General features: G+C 42.9%; 1 protein-coding gene across 1 annotated transcript in view; it reads left to right on the top strand.

Annotated features, from left to right (window-relative positions):
- Positions 1-26,252, top strand: part of LOC138774040 (formin-2-like) — a 70,960-nt gene that overhangs the window by 8,417 nt on the left and 36,291 nt on the right. Inside the window, exons 2-3 of the mRNA XM_069954585.1 lie at positions 19,722-19,891; positions 23,641-23,761. Coding sequence (XP_069810686.1) covers positions 19,722-19,891; positions 23,641-23,761 — 291 coding nt within the window. The remainder of the gene's footprint in view (positions 1-19,721; positions 19,892-23,640; positions 23,762-26,252) is intronic.

Raw genomic sequence — 26,252 nt, forward strand, 5'->3', positions numbered from 1 at the left:
GCAACAAAGGATTGTATGTTTACAATATCATACAGATACAATGAGCCTTTTTAATAACCTTAAAAGACATATTATCATATACAATACAACGTAGTCTTACCAAAAACATAGGTAGAAAAACAGTAACCTATAATATTACCTTAAAACATGGTATAGATGTCAGATATTCAAATATGCTACCAATAGAATGGAGACAATTGTCTGTAACAGAGAAAGGGAAAAGCGTAAGATATTCGGAGTGCTCCCAGAGTTCCCTTTGGGCGGCCATGCAATACCAATCAGTGTCCTTACATTGATTAATGACAGAGTCTCTCTCTTCTATAGTAAAATCATGAATTAGAAATTGTGTCTATTTGGACATAAATGTTTTTGTTGATTTTTCTTTGGTGCGCAACACATCCAAAAGTTCCCAATGAAAGATCAGAGCGGAGATTACCTGAGAAATGTCTGGTAGAGTATCCAGTATCCAGGGTCTTAATAAACATTTCAGGGAAACTAATAGAGTTACATGAATTCCTTTAGAAGTAAGTAATTTAGGAGAGGGAGTAGTAAGAGTCTATATCAATAAAATGAAAAAGATAAGAGGGAGAAGTGGTATGGCATGGCCCCAAGTGGACAGAAGATGGAGCCGCACAGACTCGCGTGCAGGCCCAGGCACAATGACACAAGTCTGCTTTAGGAAGGGAACATTTCGGGCAACTGTTTATGTGAGCAGTGTGGGAGTTGGAAAAAGGAATATTAAAGGCATATATAGCCTTGTGTAAAGCGGAGATGTATTTCACGTAGAACCACATTGGGAGTGGCAGAATGCACTAGTTGAGATCCTCTCAATATTTGTTGGGTCAGATCCTCTGAAAAAATTACGGAGGACCATTTTTTGAAAAAAATTTGTCTAGATAAATTCTTTTGAGAGCGTGATCTAAGTTCTCCATATGTATGTGATAAAGAATTATGAACCGGTGGTGTTGGGAATAGATTATCAAATTCTATATCACTTTCTGCTTCTGCTATGTTCCGCACTCTGGAAGTAAGAAATTCAATTATAGAATCGTATTGAGGTAAATTAAATGAAGACAATTTAAATCGTGTTCTGACGATATCCCATGATAAGAAAGTGTTGGAATTAGTATCCAGCAGATCCCCAACAGAAGAAACATGTGCACTCTGCCACTCCGAGTAGTCCAAGGTGGGTCAGGTGGGTAAAGTGGTGAATGCCACAGAGGAAATCTTTTCGATCTTTTCGATTTTCGTATCACCTTCCATGTGGCAATGGTGTCTTTAAAGATAACACTTCTCTTAATTTCTGGGGGGAGTCCTGGTAATTTAGCATGCAGCAGGGTGGGTAAAGGCCAAGGTGCTGCTAAGCTTTCTCAATTAAAATATTGGAGAAATATGACGTGTCCATAATCCAATCTTTAGCATGGCGAAAGAGCGGCTAAATTATATAATCTAATATCTGGGCATTGAGCGCCACCTTTAGGAGTAGGGAGACAGAGAGTGGAATAGGCAATACGAGGTCTCTTTGATTGCCAAATAAATTTAGTGAAATATGATTGGAGTAGGGAAACGTCAGAATGTTGGAGTAAAAGGGGTATTGTTTGCATTGGATAGAACAGTTTTCCAAAACACATCATTTTGATTAAGTGGGTACGGCCTAGAATTGACAATGGTAGAGATTCCCATCTCTGGAGATCCTGTTTTATTCTCTTAATTATAGGGCGATAGTTCAGGGAATATAGTGAGGAGGGAGTTCTGCCAATCTGGATTCCAAGATAAGTAATATAGGATTTAGCGATGGAGACCCCCGCAGGACCCGAAGTAGACCTCTTATGTGGAGTTAGGTAAAGAAGTTGACTTTTATGTATATTGATTCTATACCCAGAGAAGGAACCAAAAAATTTTAAGGCATCTAATACTGCCGGAACATGTAGATCTGGGTATTTTAAATATATTAAAGTATCATCAGCAAAGCATGTAACTTTGATGATTTGGGAACCAACCCGTATGCCTGAGAAAAAGTCAGAAGAAATAAGATATCTGCTCCATCGCCAAATAGAACAATAGAGGGGATAGGGGGAAACCCTGTCTGGTACCTTTTTGTAAGGGAAAGCTATCTAAAAGGAAACCCGCGGTATGAATTCTAGCTTTCGGAGATGTGTATATTGTGGAAATAAAATCTTTGAATTGACCTGTGATACCAAATTTTGTTAAGGTCATGTCCAGCCACTCCCAGCTGATATTATCAAAAGCCTTTTCGGCGTCAATTGCCAACAGACCTGGAGAGTGGCTGGAACGACCCCCAGATTGGACACCAGACTGGGCCGCTAGTACCGTTCTTATATTAGTGACACCAGAACGTCCTTTTATAAAGCCAACTTGATGGCTGCCTATTAGTGATGGTAGGATGTCTGCCAATCTATTGGTCATAATATTTGCCAACAATTTTAGGTCTACATTTATTAAAGAGATTGGCCTGTACGAATTAGGAGATGTCGGATCCTTCCCCTGTTTGTGTAGTATTTTGATATATGCAGTATCTCCCGAGGGAAGCATGTGATGGTCAGTCAGAATAGTTTGGGAAGTAGAAAGAAGGGTGGGGGAGATGACAGAAGACATAGATTTATAAAATTCCGCACTATAGTCGTCAGGGCCTGGAGCTTTGTTATTTTTAAGTGTAGAGATAGTGGCAGTAATTTCCTCCAATGTGACTGGGGCGTTGAGAGAATCAAGAGACGGTAGAGTTAATGACTCTAGAAAGTTCTTACCAGCAGCCAGATCAAGCCTATCTTTGGAATATAGTGAGCGGTAAAATTGTTGTAAAAGTTGTGATATGATTTTAGGATCTTTTTGTATATTACCCGCTGTATCTTTGAGAGCAGGGATATGTGTAGTAGGTCTACGTCCTTTAGCAAGGTTAGCTAACATTTTCCCTGATTTATTACCATAGCGGAATAAACGGGATATGTATTGATCTCTATATATAGCATTGAGTTTTTCCTGTGCAATTTGGAAAGCTTGTCTAGCTGCTGTCCATTTAGATGTATTGTCATCTGTAGGGGAAGACAGGAAAAGAGTGTATGTAGAGCGCAGATCTTGGGAAAGTTGGAGATAGTTTTTACGTGCTTCACGTTTCTGGGCAGCCACATAAGAAATGATTTGGCCCCTTAGAACGGCTTTTGCAGTCTCCCAGAAAAGTATTGGGGATTGTGTATGTTCAGCATTGTTAGAATAAAAGTCTGACCACCATTTCTTTAATAGTTTGATAAATGATTCATCATTAGCTAAATGAGAAGGAAATCTCCAAATAATATCGGATCCCTTCTGAAAAATATCTCTTAATTGTAAACTAACAGGGGAGTGATCCGAAATGACTATATCATGAATTTCAGAGTCTTCTACTCTGCCAAGAGAGTCCGGTGACACTAAACAGTGGTCTATTCTTGACCAGGCCGTTTGGGAGTGAGAGTAAAGAGTGTTCTCTACCATCTGGGTGTAGATGACGCCAAGAATCAGATAGGGAGGTAGAATTAAGGAAGTTGGATAAAATATTATCTGATGAAGTATATACAGTAGGGGTCTTATCTTCAGTTGTATTAGAACAGTATTTAGGTCTCCACCAACTATTTTAAGATTATTGTCATCTTGCAGAATGAGGTTTTCCAATTTTTTAAAAAAATCAGGTCTCTGAGTGTTGGGACCATAGACGTTATATATGCTATATTTGCCCGCTGGAGTGTCAATAAGAAGATGACATATCCTGCCTTCATCATCTTCATATTGAGATAATACCGTACAGGCTAAATTTTTATGTGTAAGAATAACTACCCCGCCTTTACGGTTAATAGCTGGTGAACCATAAACTGCACCCACCCGAAAACGTTTGAGTCTGAAATAATCCAATTCAGTTAAATGTGTTTCTTGCAATAATACTATATCGGCCCTAAGTCTCTTAAGGTGTTTCAGTATAGAAGTCCTCTTAGATGGGGAACGTAGTCCCTTAACATTCCAAGTGATTAATTTCATACAATATTAATAGAAGAGGAGGTGTTAAGAAGAGACCCTGGAAGCACAATAACATAGTGGGTAACCCTTTCAGGCAGAAAGAGAGGATAGCATGTAGCATATTCAGACAAACTAAAGGTGATATACCTAAGAATAAAACAGATAACAATATAAACTAAGCGAATAAAGTGAGATGTGGACTTCACTTTTTTCGTATTGTCCAATGTTCGGAGCATTCGCAAACTCCGCATTATGGAGAAGAAATAAAGAGAAAGAAATAACTGGTGGAGAGGTCACATCAACCTCCGCTCCACTAAATGAGTATATATTAAAATTAAAGACATACACATCCCTACCCTCCTGAGAAATGTGTGAGTTGTCACAGGGAAGCAAATAAATAAAATAAAATAAAAGGGAGAGCCAGTATATAATGATTAGTACTTAACCCCTTAGGGACCAAGCCTATTTGGGTCTTAATGACCAGGCTCATTTTTCAAAATCTGACCTGTCTCACTTTATGCGCTTATAGCTCAGTGATGCTTTAATGTATGCTAGCCATTCTGAGATTGTTTTTTCGTAACATATGGCACTTTATGTTAGTGGCAAAATTTGGTCACTGTCTTGTGTGTTTTTTGTGAAAAACATCAAAATATCATGAAAATTTTGAAAATTTTGCACTTTACGAACTTTTAAATTCTTTGCTTCTAAAACAAGAAAGTCACATGACAAAAATTAGTTAGTAAGTCACATTATCAATATGTCCTCTTTATTCTGGCTTCATTTCGTAAACATGTTTAAATTTTTTAGGGTGTTACGGGGCTTAGAAATGTATCAGCAAATTATCAAATTTTCATGAAATTTCCAAAACTGATTTTTTTTAGGGACCAGTTCTTTTTTTAAGTTGATTTAGGAGGCTTGTATACTGGAAACCCCCATAAGTGACCCCATTTTGGAAACTAGACACCTAAAAGAATTAATCTAGGGGTATAATGAGCATTTTAACCCTACACGGGCTGGAGGAAAGTAATCACAATTAGGCCGGAAAAAAATGGAAAATAGAAATTTTCCAATAATATATTTGTTAAGATTATAGTATCTCATTTTCATAATAAACATGAGAGAAAATGCACCCCAAATTTTGTAATGCAGGTTCTCCTGAGTAGAACGGTACCCCATATGTGGGCATAAACCACTATATGGGCACACAGCGGGGCTCAGAAGGGAAGGAGCGCCAATTAGCATTTTCAGTGCAGATTTTTCTGAAGAAGTTTCTGAGCGCCAGGTGCGTTTGCAGAGCCCCTGTAGTGTCAGCAGAATAGAATCCCCCCAAAGTCACCCCATTTTGGAAAGTACACCCATCAAAGAATACATCTTGGGGTTTGGTGACCATTTTGACCCCACAGGTATTAGAGGAAAGTATTCAAAAGAAGACAGTAAAAATGAAAAAATAGAATTTTTCCAATAACATGTTTGTTTAGTTTGAAATTTCTCATTTTCACGAGGAACAGGGGAGAAAACTCACCCCAATATATGTAACGCAGGTTCTCCTGAGTAGAACGGTACCCCATATGGGGGCGTAAACCACTGTATGGGCACACAGCGGGGCTCAGAAGGAAGGGAGCGCCAATTAGCATTTTCAGTGCATGATTTTTCTGAAGAAGTTTCTGAGGGCCAGGTGCGTTTGCAGCGCCCCTGTAGTGTTAGCAGAATAACCCCCCTCCAAAAGTCACCCCATTTTGGAAAGTACACCCCTCAAGGAATTCATCTTGGGGTGTGGTGAGCATTTTGACCCCACAGGTATTGGAGAAAAGTATTCAAAACTAGACCGTAAAAATGAAAAAAAATGAATTTTTCCAATAACATGTTTGTTTAGTTTGAAATTTCTCAATTTCACTAGGAACAGGGGAGAAAAAGCACCCCAAAATTTGTAACGGAGGTTCTCCTGAGTAAAATGGTACCCCATATGTGGGCATAAACCACTGTATGGGCACACAGGAGGGCTCAGAAGGGAAGGAGTGTCATTTTAGTTACAGGCATTATGTGGGTGTTTACTGGTTATCTGGGGTGGTAATGGACAATCTTGGGGTGTTTACTGGCTATCTGAGGTGGCAACAGGCAATCTGGTGGGGTTATGGGCAATCTGGGGTGGTTACGAGCAGTCTGTGCCAATCTGGGGTGGTTACGGTCAATCTGGGGTGGTCCAGGGCAATCTGGGGTGGTTACGGATAATCTGGGGGTGTTTACTGGCTGTATGGGGTGGTTACAGGCAATTTGGGGTAGTTACAGGCAGTCTGTGGCAATCTGGGGTGGTTACGGGCAATCTGGGGTGGTTATGGGCTGTCTGGGATGGTTATGGGCTATCTGGGGTTTATACGGGCAATCTGGGGTGTATACGGGCAATCTGGGGTGTATACGGGCAATCTGGGGTGTATACGGGCAATCTGGGGAGATTACAGGCAATCTAGGGAGATTACAGGCAATCTAGGGAGATTACAGGCAATCTAGGGTGGTGACGGGCAATCTGGGGTGGTGACAGGTAATCTGGGGTGGTTACAGGTAATCCAGGGTGGTTACGGGCAATCTGGGCACTTGACTTTGGTGACAGGCGTAAAAAAGTACCGGCACCATTTGGAACAAGCGATCAGTGGTATATAGTATATACCGCTGATCACTTGTACTGGGACCCCACCGGGTGGACACCGATCATTGCCCCATGCTCTCTGTCACCTCCGGTGGTGGAGAGAATGAAGCTTTGATCATTTTTAGGAATCCATCACTGTGAACAGAGTCTGTGGATCAGATGGCGGCGGCCATCTTGGATCAGATGGCCCCCCTGGGAGGGGAGGGTCAGTGACCAGGTCACTAGGGTTAATTCTGGAGAAGGGGGGGACATGTTCTCATCTCCTCTCACCGTGGATGCACGGTGAGAAGAGATGAAAGAGTTCAGCTGCGCTGGCAATGCCGTTACCGGTGGCCGCTGTTATACTGGTAATAACGGCGATCGCCTGTGAGGGGACTTGCCGGGACTGACCCCACACTCTGCCCCAACCCCTCAGTGACCTCCGATAGCTGAGAGGAGGGGGCTGCGGGCATTACCGGCGCCGCTGCACTATTCTGCGCCATCGCCATAAAGAGCTGATGGCAGCAGTATAGAGCCCATTAGTTATCGCCGTAAAAATCCGTATCGGCGGTCACTAATAACATAATACACGTATTCTCTGGGTCGCTACGGTTACGGCGATACCACATTTGTGTAGGTTTTTTTAACTATTACCGCTTTGGCGCAATAGAAACTATCTTCCTAGCAAAAACCCACAAAACCTGTCGCCGCATTGCAAGATCCATAGCGTTCTTATCTTTTGCGCGACAGAGCTGGTTTTGGGCTTATTTTTTGCGGGAAGATGTGTAGTTTCTATTGATACCAAGTTTTATATGTATATGACTTTTTGATCTCTTTTATGACGTATTTTCTAAAGTGGATTGATAAAATACAGCTATTCTAGTACTGTTTTTTTAATTTTTTTTTTTACAGCGTGTGTCGTGCGATATAATTATTGATATAGTTTTATAGATTGGGTTGTTATGGACGTAACAATACCAAATATGTATAGGATTTGTGTTTTTGATCACTTTTATGTCACGTTTTATTGGGTATAGGGAATGTAATGCATCTTTATTATTGGGGGGGCTGGGGGGGGGCTGTGTTGTGTTTGGTGCACATTTTTTTTCACTTTTTTTTACTTTTACACTAGTGTACATTACTGTACACTAGTGTAAAATACTTAGATCACTGATACAATACATTGCAGTACCTGATGTACTGCAGTGTATTGTATCATGTCTCATGCTGAGAGGCAATAGCCGCGGCCACCCCTGTCAGCATCAGGCATCTCCATGGTGACCCCCGGGGACCTTCATTAGGACCCCGGGATCACCATGGAGACATCGGAGGACCGGACGGCGCCGCGGGACATCGCGATCACGTAAGTGACCCACGGCGCCGTCCGGGATCCACCGGGACCCGTTAGATGCCGCTGTCATGGTTTGACAGCGGCATTTAACGGGTTAAACTGCCCGGAGCGGAGAATCCTCCGCTCCAGGCAGTTACAGGAGGGTGTCAGCAGTCACACTGACCGCTGATCCCCCGTCCTGCAGCCGCCGCCGGGCGGTAATTTATTCCGATGCGCCCGCCGTTAAAAGGCGTACGCATCGGAATAAAGCCCATTAGTGGCCGCCGTGAAAAGGCAGCATGGCGGTCACTAAGGGGTTAAAGAAGTTGTACTTAAACCTAAAACCATACAAGGTGGAATTATACATATACATGCACACACACACATATACATATACATACATATACATGCACACACACACACATATACATATACATACATATACATGCACATACACACACATATACATATACATACATATACATGCACACACACACATATACATATACATACATAAACATGCACACACACACACATATACATATACATACATATACATGCACATACACACACATATACATATACATACATATACATGCACACACACACATATACATATACATGCACACACACACACATATACATATACATACATATACGTGCACATACACACACATATACATATACATACATATACATGCACACACACACACACATATATACATAAATACATACTTACACACAGACACACACACCACCAAATGCATTACTACCTAGACTAAAGAAAATATTAATGTAGTAACAAGGTGTCCCTAATATAGTATTTAGTCAACATATATAGGGCTAAATAGAGAAAAAATACTCAGTTTTAATGAGCAGCATAGCGTCCAACAGAATAGAGATGGCGTTCATAATCATTCCATTTTCTCTAGCGTGTCAGTAGGACCATCCAAACGTCGTCTCTTGTGCTGGTCTTGGATAGGTGGAGTGAGACCCTTTACATCTTTAACCCCTTAGCGACCCATGACGTATCTGATATGGCGCTGATCCCGGCTGACACGTGCAGCCGGGCAGTGCCTCTATTAGCCGGCGCGGGTCCCGTTGCCGCGCCGGCTAATTAAGCCTCTAAGTGCAGCTGTCAAACCTGACAGCTGCACTTAGAGGCTTTATGCACACTATCCCTGGTGTCTAGTGGGACGGATCTCCCCCCCGCGATGCGATCGCGGGGGGGAGATCCGTTCTTCTGCCCGTGCCGGGCCTCAGCGTCGGAATGACGCTGATCCTGGCTCGGCAATAGATTGCTATGGCCTGCAGCAGGCCATAGCAATCTATGACCGATCTGATGGATCTTTGCTGTGTATATACACAGCATTGATCTCTATGAGAGATCAGTGCTGTGTATATACAAGTCCCCCAGGGTGATCAGTGCTGTGTATATACAAGTCCCCCAGGGGGATCAGTGCTGTCTATATACAAGTCCCCCAGGGGGATCAGTGCTGTGTATATACAAGTCCCCCAGGGGGATCAGTGCTGTCTATATACAAGTCCCCCAGGGGGATCAGTGCTATGTATATACAAGCCCCCCAGGGGGATCAGTGCTGTCTATATACAAGTCCCCCGGGTGATCAGTGCTGTCTATATACAAGTCCCCCAGGGGGATCAGTGCTGTGTATATACAAGTCCCCCAGGGGGATCAGTGCTGTGTATATACAAGTCCCCCAGGGGGATCAGTGCTGTGTATATACAAGTCCCCCGGGTGATCAGTGCTGTCTATATACAAGTCCCCCAGGGTGATCAGTGCTGTCTATATACAAGTCCCCCGGGTGATCAGTGCTGTCTATATACAAGTCCCCCAGGGGGATCAGTGCTGTGTATATACAAGTCCCCCAGGGGGATCAGTGCTGTCTATATACAAGTCCCCCAGGGGGATCAGTGCTGTGTATATACAAGTCCCCCAGGGTGATCAGTGCTGTCTATATACAAGTCCCCCAGGGGGGCTTCTAGTTACAGTAAAAAAAAAAGTAAAAAAGTGTTTTTATTAATAAAAAATCCCCTCCCCTAATAAAAGTCCAAATCACCCCCCTTTTCCCATTTTATAAATATAAATTAATAAATAAATAAACATATTTAGTATCGCCGCGCGCGTAATCGCCCGAACTATTAATTAATCACATTCCTGATCTCGCACGGTAAACGGTGTCTGCGCAAAAAAATTCCAAAGTGCAAAATTGCGCATTTTTGGTCGCATCAAATCCAGAAAAAAATGTAATAAAAAACGATCAAAAAGTCGTATATGCGCAATCAAGGTACCGATAGAAAGAACACATAATGGCGCAAAAACTGACACCTGACACCGCCCCATAGACCAAAGGATAAAAGCGCTATAAGCCTGGGAATGGAGCGATTGTAAGGAACGTATATTTGTTAACAATGGTTTGAATTTTTTACAAGCCATCCGATACAATATAAGTTATACATGTTATATATCATAGTAATCAGAACGACTTGAGGAACATGCATAACAAGTCAGTTTTACCATAGGACGAACGGCGTAAATGCAAAATTCCCAGACGAAATCAAAACAAATTCGTTTTTTTTTTCAATTTGACAGCGCAAATGATTTTTTTCCGGTTTCGCAGCATATGTTATGGAAAAACAATGCCTGTCATTGCAAAGTACAATTGGTTTCGCAAAAAATAAGGGCTCATATACGTCTCTAGGTGAAAAAATGCAAGCGCTATTGACTTTTAAACTTAAAATGGAATAAGCAAAAGCGCAAAAACGAAAATAGGCTTTGACCTTAAGGGGTTAAGGGAAGAAATGGCTTTCTCAGGAGAACTGTAAAGAGAGGCTGAACCATCAGATTTGAAAACTTTCAGTATGGCAGGATAAAGAAGAGCAAATCGTATTTGATTTTTCACCATGTTGAGCAGATGTGTGCGAAAGCTTTCCGTTTTTGAACCACTGCTGCGGAGTAGTCATTAAACATCAGGATTTTGTGGCCACGAATTGCAACATCAACTGTAGATTTTTTAAAGCTTTGTAAAATGTTGTTTTTATCCTTATAATTCAGATACTTGACAATCACTTGTCTGGGTTTCTGTTCTTTATTTGCATCTTGCTGTCGTTTGGCTGGTGGGGGTCCCACACGGTGCGCTCTTTCCACAGTAATGTGACCGGGGATACCCAAGGCTTGGGGAATTTCTAGAGAACATATAGCATGTAATTGCATGGCTGGAATGGATTCAGGGAAACCTATAATACGTAAATTGTTGCGCCTAGAGCGGTTCTCTAGATCATCAGTCTTGTTTGTAATGAAGCTGTGACATTCATATTCTGTTGTAGTTATGTTTGTAGAATGTATTTCATCTTCTAGCAGGCTGACTCTCTCCTGAAGGTCAGTAATCTGTGAGGTGTGCCTTGCTATATCTCCCTGTATGGTTGCTGGGGAGGAAACTATAGTGGCCTCAAGAGAGGATTTTATGTCATCTAATATCATCTTGGACACTTGGATTGCCAGTGCCTTGTAAGACCTATTTAGTCCTGGTATTATGGTGTGACAGAGGTCCGGCCCTGGGGTGTGTGAGGTGTTTCCTCTGTGTGTGCCTCAGCAGCAGCACCTGGTGTGGGCGCCATCTTAGGTGTCCCTGTGACAGAGCTGTGAGGTAAATGAAGGAGGGCTTATGGGGAGGTGTATAACTGCTTCCCCGCTTAATGAAGTGGTGCCTCCGACTCCTCGGCACTTAGAGAAGTCAGAGATGTGGTCCGGCAGGGCCGGTAATGTCAGGAGTCAGAGCGGGGAGCGATATTATGAGCGGAGGGTGGAGGAGCTCACTCACACTGCTGCCATCCCATACGCCCCGGAACCGGAAGTTCATACTGGAGTATCTTAATGAAAAAAATCTTACAACACAGCACCAGCATGGATTTATGAGGGATCGGTCCTGTCAGACTAATCTGATTGGCTTCTATGAAGAGGTAAGTTATAGACTGGACTTGGGGGAGGCTGTGGACGTTGTGTATATAGACTGGACCTTGGGGAGGCTGTGGACGTTGTGTATCTGAACTTTTCAAAGGCATTTGATACTGTGCCACATGAAAGGTCGGTCTATAAAATGAAGATGCTGGGACTGGGGGAAAACATATGCAAATGGGTTAGTAACTGGTTGTGTGATAGAAAACAGAGGGTGGTCATTGATGGAACATATTCAGATTGGGTTTTAGTTACTAGTGGGGTACCACAGGGGTCAGTGTTGGGTTCACTTCTTTTTAATATTTTTATTAATAACCTTGTAGAGGGGCTACAGAGTAGAATCTCCATTTTTGCAGATGATACTAAACTGGGTAAAGTAATCAGCACAGAGGATGATAGTATCATATTATAGAGGTATTTGGAGAAGCTGGAGGCTTGGGCGGTGAAATAGCAAATAAAGTTTAATGTGGATAAATGTAAGGTTATGCATTTAGGCCGTAGAAATAATAAATAAATAAACAATCCAGGGATTGTTCTGGTTGCCATTGGGAGTTGGGAAGGAATTTTCTCTCTGGTGGGGCGGTTGTCGTCTGCCTCAGAGGGGTTTTTGCCTTCCCCCTGGATTAACACAGTAGGGTTTCCCTAGGTTGAACCTTATTAACTATGTTACTATATAAGTAAACCCCATGGATATAAGTTACATATAAGGAAACTCCATGGATATAAGTTACATATAAGTAAACCCCATGGATATAGGTTACATATAAGGAAACTCCAGGGACATAGGTTACATATAAGGAAACCCTATGGATATAAGTTACATATAAGGAAACCCCATGGATATAAGTTACATATAAGGAAACCCCATGGATATAAGTTACATATAAGGAAACCCCATGGATATAAGTTACATATAAGGAAACTCCAGGGACATAGGTTACATATAAGGAAACTCCAGGGATATAGGTTACATATAAGGAAACCCCATGGATATAGGTTACATATAAGGAAACTCCAGGGACATAGGTTACATATAAGGAAACCCCATGGATATAAGTTACATATAAGGAAACCCCATGGATATAAGTTACATATAAGGAAACCCCATGGATATAAGTTACATATAAGGAAACCCCATGGATATAAGTTACATATAAGGAAACCCCATGGAAATAAGTTACATATAAGGAAACCCCATGGATATAAGTTACATATAAGGAAACTCCAGGGATATAGGTTACATATAAGGAAACCCCATGGATATAAGTTACATATAAGGAAACCCCATGGATATAAGTTACATATAAGGAAACCCTATGGATATAAGTTACATATAAGGAAACCCCATGGACATAAGTTACATATAAGGAAACCCCATGGATATAAGTTACATATAAGGAAACCCCATGGATATAAGTTACATCTAAGGAAACCCCATGGATATAGGTTACATATAAGGAAACCCCCATAGACATAAGTTACATATAAGGAAACCCCATGGATATAAGTTACATATAAGGAAAACCCCATGGATATAAGTTACATATAAGGAAAACCCCATGGATATAAGTTACATATAAGGAAACCCTATGGACATAGGTTACATATAAGGAAACCCCCATAGACATAAGTTACATATAAGGAAACCCCATGGATATAAGTTACATATAAGGAAAACCCCATGGATATAAGTTACATATAAGGAAACCCCAGGGATATAAGTTACATCTAAGGAAACCCCATGGATATAAGTTACATATAAGGAAACCCTATGGATATAAGTTACATCTAAGGAAACCCCATGGATATAAGTTACATATAAGGAAACCCCATGGATATAGGTTACATATAAGGAAACCCCATGGATATAAGTTACATATAAGGAAACCCCATGGACATAAGTTACATATAAGGAAACCCCATGGACATAAGTTACATCTAAGGAAACCCCATGGATATAAGTTACATATAAGGAAACCCCAGGAATATAAGTTACATATAAGGAAACCCCATGGACATAAGTTACATCTAAGGAAACCCCATGGATATAGGTTACATATACGGAAACCCCATGGATATAGGTTACATCTAAGGAAACCCCATGGATATAAGTTACATCTAAGGAAACTCCATGGATATAAGTTACATCTAAGGAAACCCCATGGATATAAGTTACATCTAAGGAAACTCCAGGGATATAAGTTACATATAAGGAAACCCCATGGATATAGGTTACATCTAAGGAAACCCCATGGATATAAGTTACATATAAGGAAACCCCATGGATATAGGTTACATCTAAGGAAACCCCATGGATATAAGTTACATCTAAGGAAACCCCATGGATATAAGTTACATATAAGGAAACCCCATGGATATAAGTTACATCTAAGGAAACCCCATCGATATAGGTTACATCTAAGGAAACCCCATGGATATAAGTTACATCTAAGGAAACCCCATCGATATAGGTTACATCTAAGGAAACCCCATGGATATAAGTTACATCTAAGGAAACCCCATGGATATAAGTTACATATAAGGAAACCCCATCGATATAGGTTACATCTAAGGAAACCCCATGGATATAAGTTACATCTAAGGAAACCCCATCGATATAGGTTACATCTAAGGAAACCCCATGGATATAAGTTACATCTAAGGAAACCCCATGGACATAAGTTACATATAAGGAAACCCCAGGGATATAAGTTACATATAAGGAAACCCCATGGACATAAGTTACATATAAGGAAACCCCATGGATATAAGTTACATATAAGGAAACCCCATGGATATAAGTTACATATAAGGAAACCCCATGGACATAAGTTACATATAAGGAAACCCCATGGATATAAGTTACATATAAGGAAACCCCATGGATATAAGTTACATATAAGGAAACCCCATGGATATAGGTTACATATAAGGAAACCCCAGGGATATAAGTTACATATAAGGAAACCCTATGGATATAAGTTACATATAAGGAAACCCCATGGACATAAGTTACATATAAGGAAACCCCATGGATATAAGTTACATATAAGGAAACCCCAGGAATATAAGTTACATATAAGGAAACCCCATGGATATAAGTTACATATAAGGAAAACCCCATGGATATAAGTTACATATAAGGAAACCCCATGGATATAAGTTACATATAAGGAAACCCCATGGATATAAGTTACATATAAGGAAACCCCATGGATATAAGTTACATATAAGGAAACTCCAGGGATATAAGTTACATTTGAGGAAACCCCATGGATATAAGTTACATATAAGGAAACCCCATGGATATAAGTTACATCTAAGGAAACTCCATGGATATAAGTTACATATAAGGAAACTCCAGGGATATAAGTTACATTTGAGGAAACCTCAGGAATACAAGTTATATAAGTAATACCTCCCCACATTATATACATAAGCATATACCTCCCCACATTATATACATAAGCATATACCTCCCCACATTATATACATGTGCATATCCCTCCCCACATTATATACGTGTGCATATCCCTCCCTATATTATATACATGTGCATATACCTCCCCACATTATATACATGTGCATATCCCTCCCCACATTATATACGTGTGCATATCCCTCCCTATATTATATACATAAGCATATACCTCCCCACATTATATACATGTGCATATACCTCCCCACATTATATACATGTATATACTTCCCCACATTATATACATGTGCATATACCTCCCCACATTACTTACCCACATTATATACATATACCTCCCCACATTATATACATGTGCATATACCTCCCCACATTATATACTGTACGTGTGCATATACATATACCTCCCCACATTATATACATATACCTCCCCACATTATATACATATACCTCCCCACATTATATACATGTGCATATACCTCCCCACATTACTTACCCACATTATATACATATACCTCCCCACATTATATACATGTGCATATACCTCCCCACATTATATACATATACCTCCCCACATTATATACATGTGCATATACCTCCCCACATTATATACATATACCTCCCCACATTATATACATGTGCATATACCTCCCCACATTATATACATATACCTCCCCACATTATATACATGTGCATATACCTCCCCACATTATATACATATACCTCCCCACATTATATACCTGTGCATATACTTACCCACAATGACTACACATGCATCGGTGTACACTGCCAGGTGCACAGCAGACCACAGTATCTACGCTCCCTGCACCTACAGACAAAGGTTGAGTCTTAAAGGGTTTTTCCGCTCATTAATTATAATCAGACTCCTTTACTTCTGTCTCCAAATCCAGAGTACTCCACTGAGCCCAATGTAATCCACTGAATTCTTTCAAGTTCATCAGTATTTATCAGCTGCTGTATGTCCTTCAGAAAGTAGTGTCTTCTTTCCAGTCTTCCAGTACTTATCAGCTGCTGTATGTCCTGCAGGAAGTGGTAGCAGGGGTAGCAGACTTCCACAATTGGATGAGCCATGACTCGGCCTCTGACATCTCCAGCATATCCGTCACACATCATGCCCAGTGATCGCATTGCAGGGATCCTGATGGGTGACAGAGGAAGCTTCCACCTCCTGTCAACCCTGCAGATGCTGCTGTCAGTACTGACTGTGGCAGCTATAGGGTTAAAGTGACAAGACTGGTGTCTGGCTGTGATTGACAGCGTGCCCATGCCAGCAATTCTGTGGCCTCTGTTCCCTAATTACCCTGATCATACTGCTCACCATGACCTACCGGTACCTCACTGTGCATTAGAGGGTTAGAGGGCTATTCCTAATTCAGCATGTATCCATAGTAAAGGGAATAACATACTGCACTGGCCAGGATCGGAGTATTGGTGAGATATCCCTGGAATAAGGGAAGCTATCTGCACATGTGCGGCCAGACCCTGAGCGCGCTGTATTACACACCTTGTGCTACTCCCAGTTTATAGAGAGTTCCATAGTGTCACTGCTCTTACAGTAAAGAATATAGAGAGCTCCATAGTCTTACTGCTCTTACAGTAAAGAATATAGAGAATTCCAGTGTCACTGCTCTTACAGTAAAGAATATAGAGTTCCTTGGTGTCACTGCTCTTACAGTAAAGAATATAGAGAGTTCCATAGTCTCACTGCTCTTACAGTAAAGAATATAGAGAGTTCCTTGGTGTCACTGCTCTTACAGTAAAGAATATAGAGAGCTCCATACTCTCACTGCACTTACAGTTAAGAATATAGAGAGTTCCTTGGTGTCACTGCTCTTACAGTAAAGAATATAGAGCGTTCCATAGTTTCACTGCTCTTACAATAAAGAATATAGAGAGTCCCAGTCTCACTGCTCTGACAGTAAAGAATATAGAGAGTTCCTTGGTGCCACTGTTTTTACAGTAAAGAATATAGAGTGCTCCATAGTGTCACTGATCTTACAGTAAAGAATATAGAGAGTTCCATAGTGTCACTGCTCTTACAGTAAAGAATATAGAGCTCCATAATGTCACTGCTCTTACAATAAAGAATATAGAGAGAGAGTCCATAGTCTCACTGCTCTTACAGTAATGAATATAGGGAGTTCCATAGTCCCGCTGCTCTTACAGTAAAGAATCAGAACGGCAAACACCACCAGTGGCAGAGATAATTCCCAGAGACATCTGACCTCTGTAATTAGTCGGGCACACACTGATCCCATAAATACACAAGGTGCTGCTACATTCAGGCTCCAGTGTAAGTGATTAGACGCACACTGTAGGATCAGCTGTGATGGGTTCCTGTGTCCGTTCTCTGGAGACCATCGGTGTGTGACACTTAGTAGACGTTGGGTTACAGGGATGACCTGGCTTTAGCTGGATTCACCAGTTTTCGGGCCAGGTCTCCCCTCCTCTGTGTGTTCGGAACTTTCTTACATCATCAGTCAGTAGCTGTACCAGACAGCAGTGTAAGTGATTGGCCGCACACTGTAGGATCAGCTGTGATGGGTTCTGTGTCGGGTGTGTGACACTCGGTTGACGTTGGGCTCCGGGGATGACCCGGCTTTAGCTGGAGTCACCCGTTTTCGGTTTCGGGCCAGGTCTCCTCTCTCCTGCGGGTTCGGGGGCCGAGCTTTCTTACATCATCAGTCAGTAGCTGTACCAGACAGCAGTGTAAGTGATTGGCCGCACATGTTGGGTTCTGGGGATGACCCGGCTTTAGCTGGAGTCACCCGTTTTCGGTTTCGGGCCAGGTCTCCTTTCTCCTGTGGGTTCGGAGCTTTCTTACATCATCAGTCAGTAGCTGTACCAGACAGCAGTGTAAGTGATTGGCCGCACACGTTGGGTTCCGGGGATGACCCGGCTTTAGCTGGAGTCACCCGTTTTCGGGCCAGGTCTCCTCTCTCCTGCGGGTTCGGGGGCGGAGCTTTCTTACGTCATCAGTCAGTAGCTGTACCAGACAGCAGTGTAAGTGATTGGCCGCACAAGTTGGGTTCTGGGGATTACCCGGCTTTAGCTGGAGTCACCCGTTTTCGGTTTCGGGCCAGGTCTCCGCTCCTCTGCGGGTTTGGGGGCGGAGCTTTCTTACATCATCAGTCAGTAGCTGTACCAGACAGCAGTGTAAGTGATTGGCCGCACACGTTGGGTTCCGGGGATGACCCGGCTTTAGCTGGAGTAACCCGTTTTCGGGCCAGGTCTCCTCTCTCCTGCGGGTTCGGGGGCGGAGCTTTCTTACGTCATCAGTCAGTAGCTGTACCAGACAGCAGTGTAAGTGATTGGCCGCACACGTTGGGTTCCGGGGATGACCCGGCTTTAGCTGGAGTCACCCGTTTTCGGGCCAGGTCTCCGCTCCTCTGCGGGTTTGGAGGCTAAGCTTTCTTACATCATCAGTCAGTAGCTGTACCAGACAGCAGTGTAAGTGATTGGCCGTACACTGTAGGATCTGCTGTGGTGGGTTCCTGTGTCCGTTCTCTGGAGACCGTCGGTGTGTGACACTCGGTAGACGTTGGGTTCCGGTCTCTGCTCCTCTGCGGATTTGGGGGCAGAGCTTTCTTACATCATCAGTCAGTAGCTGTACCAGACAGCAGTGTAAGTGATTGGCCGTACACTGTAGGATCTGCTGTGGTGGGTTCCTGTGTCCGTTCTCTGGAGACCGTCGGTGTGTGACACTCGGTAGACGTTGGGTTCCGGTCTCTGCTCCTCTGCGGGTTTGGGGGCGGAGCTTTCTTACATCATCAGTCAGTAGCTGTACCAGACAGCAGTGTTTTTGGAAACGTATCCAACAATGTTAGAATGTAAACCATGAAACCTTAAAGGGGTACTCTGCTCAGGTAAAACCCCCTCCCAGAGAGTAACAATTCCTTCCATACATTACATTATCAGTCTCCTTCCCCCAGTTCTTACAGAAATCTGTATGTAAGGCATTCTCTCTGTTTCCCTCCCTCCCCCCTCCCTTCTGAGACAGCTGATGTCTCTGTCCGGCTGTATCTGCTCTCTGTGATGCCCGGAGGGTTAATCACAGTGAGGTCACCAGCTTGACCACAGAATAACCCTCCCAGCATTACACAGTGCAGGGACAGACGGCCAGGGACTTGTTTACATCAGGGAGGGGGGAGGAGGCGGAGAAAAGCTCACACACAGCTGAGAACTGGGGGAAGGAGACTGAGAAGGTGATGACGTGTATGAGGGGGGGGGGGGGGGGGGATGATTCAGCCTGTATTTCACCTGAGCGGAATCCCCTTTAAGTATTACATTGGGCATATCCGAGCTATGTACTGTAATAACATGTGCGTCTCCTCCGCAGGACAAACTCTCCTGGACAGACTGTTCTGTCAGCAGAGACGGGGGCGGGGTGCCCCAGATGCCGAGAGACTCTGCTCGGACGTCGTACCCATCAGCCTCTTCCTCCCGTTCAGTGACTGCTTCCGGGAGCAATGTACCAAGAGCGCCGAGCACATCCCCTCCACCCGCCATGTAAGTACACAAAGCTGCACATTCAACTTAAAGGGGAACTCCAAAGGGGAATAAAATCAACGGAGTCAGAAAGTTATAGAGATTTGTAATTTACATCTGTATATAAATCTCCAGTCTTCCAGTAATTATCAGCTGCTCTCCTGCTCAGGACAGTTCCTGACATGGACAGAGGTGGCAGCAGAGAGCACTGTGTCAGACTGGAGAGAACCCACCACTTCCTGCAGGACATACAGCAGCTGATAAGTACTGGATGACAGAGGCGGCAGCACTGTGGCCAGCTCCTCCTGGTGTGTATGGCAGCTTGAGGCTGTATATATTTGGTGCTTTAAGTGAGAGTCCATGCGGTGTCTGACCAGCTGATACTGTGGGAGCAGTTCTGGTAAGACCAGGCTTTAGCTATGTTCACACTATGTAACTGTGCGGCTGTATTTTTTATGCGGCTGGAAATGTGCGGCTAAGACTACGGCCGTGGGGAAAAATAGACATGCGGCTGAAAAGATACGGTCATTTACTTGGAAATCTGGTTCAACTAAAAATAACAAATAAAATCTTAAGAAAGTGATGGAAACACCTCCGGATGCATCTGGGAAAGCAGGGAAACAGTTTACATGAATCGCTATTACCGGGGTTTGCGATCCTCTGCACTAATGCCGATGTCTCTCATGGTTAATCTATTAAAATAATAAAACACATTTTCTTTGTAATAAAGTCCCTTTCGTTGTTCAATAATTTAATTCTAACGAATCCATCATTGTGCAATTAAATATACTGTTAAAATAAATATATATATAAATAAATGTATATTTATATATATATTTATTTTTTGACAGTATATTGAATTGCACAATGATGGATTCATTAGAATAAAATTATTGAACAAAGAAAGGGACTTTATTACAAAGAAAATGTGTTTTATTAATTAAATATTAATTAGTACAGGAAGCTCCATAAGCCGTTAATTCATATTGCCGGTAATAGAGCTTTCTGTACTAATCATCACTTTACTTTAATGAAAACATCAAATGTTTCTTCTAATTATGTTATCACAATAGTATTATTAGAAGAAACATTTAGAATTATATGTGCGCTCAGCTGATTGGCTGATCGGCTGAGCGCACATATAATGAGCCGGTCCGCAGCATAGTGACTTCATTGTGCTGCGGACCAGCGAAGAGGACACATCGGGGTGAGTATAGAGCTCTCCCCACCCCCTCCTCAGCACTGCACCCCTCCCAGCAAGGAAGGGGGGTCACTTAACCCCTTCCTTGCTGGGATGGGTGCAGTCTGACATCAGTCTGGCCCCCAGGGGGTTAAGGGGGATGCAATACATCCTCCCTTAACCCCTTGGGGGCCAGACTGTAAGCAGCGATCTGTAAAGATGCTGCATACTGTAAGGAGCACAACACCGCTCACAATGATGGGTGTTGTGCTCCTGTTTGTGTTTTTTTTGTGTGTTTCTCCCTTTTTGTTTTTCAGATATCGGTATCCTGGGGATTACGTCGGATTCCATGGACTACGTCGATGACCAGCGATTGTTGTTTTAATTTTTTTAATAAAATGGTCAATGAGGGGTGTGGGGGTGTTTTTATTTGAATAAAAAAATTTTTAAACTTGTGTGTTGTCTTTATTTCTTTACTTTATAGACTTAGTAGTGGAAGCCGTCTAATAGACGGAATCCATTACTAAGTTGGGGCCTAGTGTTAGCCGGTATAAAATGGCTAACACTAACCCCCTATTATTACCCCAGTACCCAATGCCACCAGGGGTACTGGGAAGAGCCGGGTGCCAGTGGTCCCGGAGCGTCAAAATTGGCGCTCCTGGACCGGGCGGCAGCAGGCTGGTAAGATTTAGGCTGGGGAGGGCCTAAACCAATGGCTCTTCCCACCCTGGTGTTACCAGGCTGCTGTCGTTTGGTTTTTAACCCGGCTGGTTATAAAAATAGGGGGGACCCTATGCGTTTTTTTTAAATTATTTATTTATTTAAAAAAAAAAAAAAAAAACGCATAGGGTCCCCCTTATTTTTATAACCAGCCGGGTTAAAAACCAAACGACAGCAGCCTGGTAACACCAGGGTGGGAAGAGCCATTGGTTTAGGCCCTCCCCAGCCTAAATCTTACCAGCCTGCTGCCGCCCGGTCCAGGAGACCACTGGCACCCGGCTCTTCCCAGTACCCCTGGTGGCATTGGGTACTGGGGTAATAATAGGGGGTTAGTGTTAGCCATTTTATACCGGCTAACACTAGGCCCCAACTTAGTAATGGATTCCATCTATTAGACGGCTTCCACTACTAAGTCTATAAAGTAAAGAAATAAAGACAACACACAAGTTTAAAAATTTTTTTATTCAAATAAAAACACCCCCACACCCCTCATTGACCATTTTATTAAAAAAATTAAAACAACAATCGCTGGTCATCGACGTAGTCCACGGAATCCGACGTAATCCCCAGGATACCGATATCTGAAAAACAAAAAGGGAGAAACACACAAAAAACACACAAACAGGAGCACAACACCCATCATTGTGAGCGGTGTTGTGCTCCTTACAGTATGCAGCATCTTTACAGATCGCTGCTTACAGTCTGGCCCCCAAGGGGTTAAGGGAGGATGTATTGCATCCCCCTTAACCCCTTGGGGGCCAGACTGATGTCAGACTGCACCCATCCCAGCAAGGAAGGGGTTAACTGACCCCCCCTTCCTTGCTGGGAGGGGTGCAGTGCTGGGGAGGGGGTGGGGAGAGCTCTATACTCACCCCGATGTGTCCTCTTCGCTGGTCCGCAGCACAATGAAGTCACTGTACTGCGGACCGGCTCATTATATGTGCGCTGAGCCGATCAGCCAATCAGCTGAGCGCACATATAATTCTAAATGTTTCTTCTAATAATGCTATTGTGATAACAGAATTAGAAGAAACATTTGATGTTTTCATTAAAGTAAAGTGATGATTAGTACAGAAAGCTCTATTACCGGCAATATGAATTAACGGCTTATGGAGCTTCCTGTACTAATTAATATTTAATTAATAAAACACATTTTCTTTGTAATAAAGTCCCTTTCTTTGTTCAATAATTTAATTCTAACGAATCCATCATTGTGCAATTAAATATACTGTCAAAAAATAAATATATATATAAATATACATTTATTTATATATATATTTATTTTAACAGTATATTTAATTGCAAAATGATGGATTCGTTTACATTTAATTATTGAACAACGAAAGGGACTTTATTAGACAGAAAATGTGTTTTATTAATTCAGTAGATTAACCATGAGAGACATCGGCTATAGTGCAGAGGATCGCAAACCCCGGTAATAGCGAGTCATGTAAACTGTTTCCCTGCTTTCCCAGATGCATCCAGAGGTGTTTCCATCATTTTCTTAAGATTTTATTTGTTATTTTTAGTTGAACCAGATTTCCAAGTAAATGACCGTATGTTTTCAGCCGCATGTCTATTTTTTCCCACGGCCGGAGTTTCACCCGCACATTTACAGCCGCATAAAAAATACAGCCGCACAGTTACAGCGTCTGAACCTAGCCTATAGGTGATCAGCTGTGTATGTGTGTGACTGGGCGGCCAGCAGTCTCCCTGTATACCTCTCCCTGTATATCTCTGTATATCCGTGTATCTCCTGTATAGGTGATCGGTTGTGTGTGTGACTGGGCGGCCAGCAGTCTCTCTTTCTAGATGCCGCTATTCCCAGGTTACACATCGCTAACACTCAGTCCATATCTTTTCATTTCAGCAGCAGAGTGGATTTGGCCCCTGGACGGCAGTCACTCAGCCCGCTCAGTCTATGCACCTCCTAGAAGAAGCTTTTCCTCAGAGGATACAAGCCGCTGCCGCCTCATTAGGTGAAGAATTGGGTAAGAGTTTGTCTGTTGTATTATATGGAGGGTGTATTACCCCTACATGACCAGCGGGGTCTTCTGATGGGAGAGCCCAACGCTGCTCTCCTGTGTCACATATCATCAGGGGATCCAGCTCCCCCTAGCTTCCCCTATTGTAGAGGAGTTGCTCAGGAACAGCCAGGTAGCGGTCGCAGACAGAGGACAATAGGCCGTTCACAGTTCAAGTCTTAGGGGGAGATTTATCAAAGGGTGTAAAATTTAGACTGGTGCAAACTGCCCACAGCAACCAATCACAGCTCCTCTTTTCTTTCACCAGAGCTGGAAGCTGAGCTGTGATTGGTTGCTGTGGGCAGTTTGCACCAGTCTAAATTTTACACCCTTTGATAAATCTCCCCCTTAGAGTTTATTCACACCACACCCAGCTCGGCCTTGTAGGCAGTAACACAAAGTTCCAGGTGTTTGTTCACACCTTACAGCTGCATTGTACATAGTCCATGTGTCTGAACACGGTCCAACCAGTCCTCCTAGACAGGTCACATATGTGTACTCCAGACTCTCAGAGCACACACCATATCTCCCTGCCCTGACTCCCAGCTGAGCGTTGTATGATGGGCGACACCTAAAGACCTGGAGCGGCCTCTTACCTCCAGTCCTTGTATACAGCGCTCTGCATTACTCAGAGCAAGATATATATATATATATATATATATATATATATATATATATATTGTAAGGTGCTTAAAAAAAAACCCAAATCTGTGATATTGTGATATACTCAAATGATGTGGCCCCAGTGGTGTGCGTGGCCCCCAAATCATCCATTACTGTATGTCCAAAACCCCAATCACAAAGTAACGTCAACCGTGCCCAAAATGTGATCAATCATAGAAGAAGATGAGGCGTGCAGGATGGAGCGTCCCTGGTGCTCGGATTCTTCTCTTTGTCCTGTATGGCAGCCATCTTCAGTCACTAAAGATGAATGAGCAGCCATTGGATGGAACACTACACCATCTAATATACTTGGAGCATCTGACCAAATATGCAATAAAAATTTGATTCACCTTCCCTGGCGCCGTTTTTGGACCAATAACTATGCAGGGGGGGGGGGGGGGGTGAGAGGTCCCAGGAGCATGCTGACATCGCGAGAACAGCGGCTTCACTCATTGGCTGGCTTACTCATGTGACCTCCAGAGTATAAGAACTTGGCATTTCCTGCTTGTCATCAGACGCCATCTTGGACCTAGTCAGGGAGAGTCAGGTTTTAGTGGATTTTAGGCAGGAGGGACCCCCAAAGAACTTTTTAGGGCTACAACTATACACAGCACACCTTATTAGGGCTCCTACACAGCATAGTATATAGCATTTATTCAGTTTACGTACCGTAATTATGCTTTCCTCGAGTCATAGGCAGCACATATGGGTCCTCAGATCCCCTCGATCCCCTACCAGGACCGCCCACCTAGATCTACTTACATAAAAAAAAAAAAAAAAGAGATTAGAGAGCACCAATAGGAGGCCAGGATAGGCCTTAAATATCGACACCTGGCATTCTATACTTGTGTAATAAATAGAGTCCAACAAAGAGATGAATGCAAGTAAAAAATTTTATTGGGAGGGTAAGTGTGCTGCCTACGACTCGAGGAAAGCATAATTACGGTACGTAAACTAAATAAATGCTTTCCTCTACGTCTGCGGCAGCACATATGGGACATGCCATAGATAACCAAGGGAGGGATTCACATAGAACTTTCGGCTACTGACAAGACACCTGTACTGAAGGCTGGGCTGCCTTGAATGTCCAATCTATAATGCCTGGAGAATGTGGAAGATGAAGTCCAGGAGGCAGCATTACATATGGCCATCAGAGGTACTTGCTGCCTTTCCGCCCATGAGGTGGCTGTGGCACGGGTGGAATGGGCCCTTAGAGGATGAGGTGGTTCTTTCCCATCTGCAACATATGCTTCAGTTATAGTACATCTAATCCACCTAGCTAAAGAGTCTTTGGAAGCTTTACAACCCCTCCTCGGCCCAGCGAACAGCACAAACAGATTCTCATCCTTCCGGAAATCTTGAACACGAGCAAGATAATGTTTCAAGGACCTTTTCACATCAAGTAAGTGCAGTCGTGCCTCTTCCTCAGATGAAGGATTAGGATGGAAATCGGGAAGAAACAGTTCACGGTTTATGTTTGCTGTAGACGGTACCTTAGGCACAAAGGATGGGACTGTCCTGAGACGCACACCATCAGGCAAGAACTTTGTGAAGGGCTCATGACATGACAATGCCTGTAGTTCTCCGAGACGTTTTGCAGATGTTACGGCAATAAGGAACAGTACTTTGAAAGATAACCACTTTAAGTCTATTGACTCCATTGGCTCGAATGGAGCATCTGTAAGTCTGTTGAGCACCAGACCTAAGTCCCAAGAGGCGACAGCAGGCCGTACTGTAGGTCTTAAATTCCTGAGTCCTTTGAAGAATCTTGTAATCAAAGGGTTGTTAGCATAGA

The sequence above is a fragment of the Dendropsophus ebraccatus genome, chromosome 15, assembly GCF_027789765.1.
Source record: "Dendropsophus ebraccatus isolate aDenEbr1 chromosome 15, aDenEbr1.pat, whole genome shotgun sequence".
NCBI classification, from domain to species: Eukaryota; Metazoa; Chordata; class Amphibia; order Anura; family Hylidae; genus Dendropsophus; species Dendropsophus ebraccatus.